Source organism: Sinocyclocheilus rhinocerous, unplaced genomic scaffold (assembly GCF_001515625.1).
Source record: "Sinocyclocheilus rhinocerous isolate Xijiao unplaced genomic scaffold, SAMN03320098_v1.1 scaffold95, whole genome shotgun sequence".
Classification (NCBI taxonomy): Eukaryota; Metazoa; Chordata; class Actinopteri; order Cypriniformes; family Cyprinidae; genus Sinocyclocheilus; species Sinocyclocheilus rhinocerous.
The window spans coordinates 312820-317350 of record NW_015662004.1 but is presented as its reverse complement, the minus strand read 5'-3'; the positions used below and the strand labels follow the sequence as shown (position 1 = coordinate 317350).

Below are 4531 nucleotides of genomic sequence, written 5' to 3'. Positions count from 1 at the left end.
GCTCAGAAAATAGTACAATTAAAAAAAAAAAAAGTAAAAAGATCAATTGGGCTATCAAAAATTAAGTTAGTGTGCTACAATAAAAATATATATAATTCAAATTTTACAAAATATTATACCTCATCAATCATCACTTATTTACAATGTTAATATGCCCCAAAAGAACACAAATCTCATCCAAGATAATGCTTAAATAAGAGTGGTTTACATATGATGTTAATTCACATTAAGAGATAATTTACTCTTTTCCACTTACATGCTAATAAATGAGAAAATACTGAATATTTTTTTTAAATGCTTACTGATATACAAAAGAGTGCAAGTTCCCCCCCCATAATTAACAGTTATCTCTTAGTAGTTCTAAACCAAACAGATGCGAGGACCTGAAGGATACAAAAAGACATTCAAAAAGCCTCAGACTGCATAGAAACGGCAAACATTTTACATCATGAAGAACCGGGAAGTGCTCACATATAAAAGCATTATTTATATAAAAAAAAAAAAGCTGTAATAGTAATACAAATAAATTCATAATGAGCCCCTAAATACACAATTTCTTGATTGTGGCCGAGATCGCAGCAGCAGCAACTTGGTCCCGGGGTTTATTTATTTTTTTTCCCTTTTACCTTGTGTTGAACTTTGTCTTAAACAGCGGCAATGCATTGTGGGATGCGTGGAACAATGACGAGGTAGGGGATGGCCCAAAAAAAAAAAACGTACTATCGCACAGGCATACTAACTCGGCTTTTCTGTCGAAGTTCAGTTGTTTCAAAAGCGGGCTCTGTGTCACCGCTTTCATTGACTTCCAGCTACACAAACTCCACGTAGTTCTCCGGAATTAACCCCTTCTTCCCATCCAAAGTGCCCTCCAGCCAGCCTGGCTCTCTTGAGGGATGAACTATGAGACAAAGATGCAAACGAAGATCATTTTGGATGCCACTGACAACTTTATTCCCGATTTATCCTCTATTTTCACAGTGTGAAAGGAATAAGGACTGTTCCAGATTCAATTAGCAGCATCACACAATCAGGGGCGTGTCTACCCCAGGTGCCCCCCCTACCAGATGTCTTGCGATAGGCTCGTGTGAGGACGAATCTCTCCACATTAAACAGTGCCAAAACAGCATTTATTGTTTGAATTTTGAATAAAATGGACAGAATCTGAAATCGGAGACTTTGTTTCATATCAAAAGTAAGGAAGCTTATTGCGATTTATTGGATGGGCGGCACGCTTCCGTTCAGTTCATTAACTGAAAACAGGCTAGACTAATCGATTCTTGGTATTTAAGAATTGATATTTTGTAAAAATTAGAATCGATTAAAATCGATATATATATTTTTTTAACCCAGCCCTACTATTTACTCCTGCAGTAGAGCCTCTGTGAACACGCCTGAGGCTTCATTAAACAATAATCTGATCTACTGCTAAGCGGTGTCAAGTGTCAAACTGCGGCAGCTTGGAGCTCTGATAACCTGTTAAAGGGCAAAAGGTGGAACAAAGCAGAGATATCAGTTTGCTGCTCTTATGCCGACTCTCAAGACTCAAACCTGCTTAACTAACCAGATATACCCAGTACACTGAGGGCTAAAAATGGAGACCCCGCTGTTGGGGACTTACCATTCTCGAATATGGTGCCTGCGATAAAGGACAGCTCAGAGTCATGTTCAGCCTTGCAGGCGTATCGTGCACGTGCCTGTCGTGGCGGAGGACTGGAGAAGATACAAATATATATTAATCTCATAAATCTTTGAATGAAGTTCATGATTTGCAGATGAATTAACTTATTTGCAATCAATTTCTGATCAGAAAAATACCCACATGAAGATAACTCAAAGACATTGACTTAAAAAAAAATAAAAATCAATCAATCACATCATCTTTTTCATAAAACACCTGACATCAGACATTAAAAAAATGTATGAGTTCAAATGTTCAGTGCTCTGACATCAGTAAATAAAACATCTCAAAAATGCCATTATATCACCATGGCTTGTTGAAAATGATGCCATGGTAATTTTACGCATGTATGTATGTGTATGTGTATTTATTTATTTAATGTTGGTCTTTGAAATACCTTGTGTTACCATGTAAATACTATGGTGCATGAATGTGTTAATCATTCTGTACCATATTATATAATAGGGATGCTCCCATATAAAAATACTGGCTAATATTATTTTCTAATTCTGTTTTGTCCGGGCAAAAATAAATAAATAAATACAATAAAAATGAATAAATAAATACATAAAATAAAGTAAAATCATACAATAAAATAAAGCACTAAATAAAACAACCATTTTAAATGTTAGTGAATTTTAAATGCAAAGTGAATTATGAAACACAAATTTATCATGTACAGTGTGAAAAAAATGGGTATTGTTAATGGATGGATATTATTGCATTATTAAATTATTAGTGTTTTTAAAGATTAAATGCGTGCACTAGATGACAGAAAAAAGTAATCGAAATGTAAAAATAGTGGCTATAAGCATTCTTAATTAAATATACAATAACAACTGATATATATATTAAAAAAAAAAAACTAATATCAGCCTCTAATGTCAATGACTGTTATGGTACAGATAATTTGTGCATTCATAGTATAAATAGTGCATTTTAATAAATAAAAAATTACCAGAAAGTTCTCCATTTAGATACCATAGAACATTAATATTCAAATCATAGTAGCATAGTATCAAGTACCATAGTAAGTATTAAGAAAAAAAAATATCGATGGCACTTCATTTTACAGTCCTGTTCCACATGTGCATACTGTGTACTTATTATAGTAATTATATGACTGGGTGATAACTAGGTACTAATCCTGAACCTCCGCCTGAACCTAACCTTAACCCACGCAGCTACCTTATTACCCAGTGCTTTCTTAGGTAAGTACACTGTATGTACACTTACTATAAAATAAAGTGCAACCAAAATATGATTGGTGTACATTCACTTATACTGATCATTAAACATCTTCATGAAAGACATCATCATACATACAGTATATGCAACAACAGAAATGACACAGTATATTATTACCCACAATGCATCAAACATGTCTCCAGTGATGACATTAGTTGATGTATATGCTCAGATGTGAAGAGGGAAGGCGTGAATGTACGAAGCGGAAGATTAACACCGAACGATTAGAATACTGCACTGCTACAGATAGCCGCCTAAGCAGGCCAGAGCAGGACACACACCTGACGGGGGAGGATTCGCTGGAGGGGCTGGAGGGGGCAGAGAACATCGGCCATGAGGGGGAGCGCGGTGAGGTGGGACTGGGTGAAGCCGGACTGTGACACACACACACACACACACTGTGATCCCAGCGCCAACATTTATGTTACGGCAGCTGCTGAGTTAGAACTTTCACAAGAGACTTTAAAAGGAAGTTGCATCATCGGTTTAAAGAAATAGACATAAACGTAGTTAAACATGCTCGAGAGTTTCATGCTTACAGGAAAAGTTCAGCCAAAAATGACCATTCTGTCATAATTTATGCAACTCGTGTCTTTCATGTCCTGTGTGAGCACAAAAGGAGATGTTTTGACGAATGTCAAGCTCCTGAAATGACAGCCCTTGGTCACTGCATGTGAAATACTGTAGCAGTGTGAATATTTGCCAAAGCATCTCTTTTTGTCTTCCACTGGAGAAAGAAAGTCTGGTTTAGTGAGTAAAAAATGACTGAATTGTCATATTTAGTGGAACTGTTCCTGAGTTAAACATGCTGAGGAAAAACATTAGTGATCATTTGTGTTAATGTAACATGAGTAATCTCACATTAAAGGCTTAGTTCACCCAAAAATGAAAATTAGGCTGTGTTTTACTCACCCCCGAGGCATCCTAGGTGTATATGACTTCCTTCTTTCAGACGAATCCAGTCGGAGTTATATAAAAACTTTTTCTTTGATCTTTCAAGCTGTTTAATGCCACTCAGCGGGTGTTGCATGCATCAGTCCAAAAGAATTTAAATAAAAATTTATTTAAAATAAATTTCGCTCATCCATAAAAAAAAAGCTTGAAAGATCAAAGACAATTTTTAATATAACTCCGACTGGATTCGTCTGAAAGAAGAAAGGTCATATACACCTAGGATGCCTCGGGGGTGCGTAAAATGCAGCCTAATTTTCATTTTTGGGTGAACTAACCCTTTAATCTGATATGGTTTGTGTTGACTAATCTAAAAGGTTTCTTTTTTTCATTTTATTTTTTTACCCCTCTCAAAATTGTCCATGAAAACTTCAATGCTGACTATAAAACTGGATGAACTTACCTTGTCGACATACTGCTGCGAACCTTTGGATTTTGACTGTAAATAACAGAAACAATGTTAAAATATTTTTTGCTATCTCAGCTTAAAGGGTTAGTTCACCCAAAAATGAAAATTAGCCCATAAATTACTCACCCTCAAGTCATCCTAGATGTATATGACTTTCTTCTTTCAGACGAATCCAGTCGGAGTTATATTAAAAATTGTCTTTGATCTTTCAAGCTGTTTCATGGCACTCAGCGGGTGTTGCATGC

General features: G+C 35.9%; 2 protein-coding genes across 3 annotated transcripts in view; both read right to left on the bottom strand.

Annotated features, from left to right (window-relative positions):
- LOC107727261 (rho GTPase-activating protein 26-like) overlaps positions 1 to 4531 on the bottom strand; it is a 57017-nt gene that overhangs the window by 3930 nt on the left and 48556 nt on the right. The window contains exon 17 of the mRNA XM_016537063.1: positions 4281 to 4316. Within this exon, the coding sequence (XP_016392549.1) occupies positions 4281 to 4316 (36 nt within the window). The remainder of the gene's footprint in view (positions 1 to 4280; positions 4317 to 4531) is intronic.
- LOC107727262 (rho GTPase-activating protein 26-like) lies at positions 497 to 3557 on the bottom strand. Of its 2 annotated transcripts, XM_016537064.1 has the most exons (4): positions 3466 to 3557; positions 3208 to 3300; positions 1619 to 1710; positions 497 to 898 (listed from the first exon to the last, which is right to left on the bottom strand). In XM_016537064.1, exons 1-4 carry the CDS (start codon positions 3498 to 3500, stop codon positions 810 to 812), a joined length of 309 nt encoding a protein of 102 aa, XP_016392550.1. In that variant the 5' UTR covers positions 3501 to 3557; the 3' UTR covers positions 497 to 809. The 2 variants fall into 2 exon arrangements, with proteins under 2 accessions (XP_016392550.1, XP_016392551.1); XM_016537065.1 differs by lacking the exon at positions 3466 to 3557 and having other exon boundaries at positions 3208 to 3450.

Excerpts from the sequence above, each read along its gene's own strand:
- LOC107727262 (XM_016537064.1), bottom strand. The coding sequence starts at position 3,500 with ATGACAGAATGGTCATTTTTGGCTGAACTTTTCCT. Across the intron at positions 3,301-3,465 it reads TTTTTGGCTGAACTTTTCCT|TCCGGCTTCACCCAGTCCCA; the intron begins GTAAGCATGAAA and ends TGTGTGTCACAG. Across the intron at positions 1,711-3,207 it reads AGCGAATCCTCCCCCGTCAG|TCCTCCGCCACGACAGGCAC; the intron begins GTGTGTGTCCTG and ends TATCTTCTCCAG.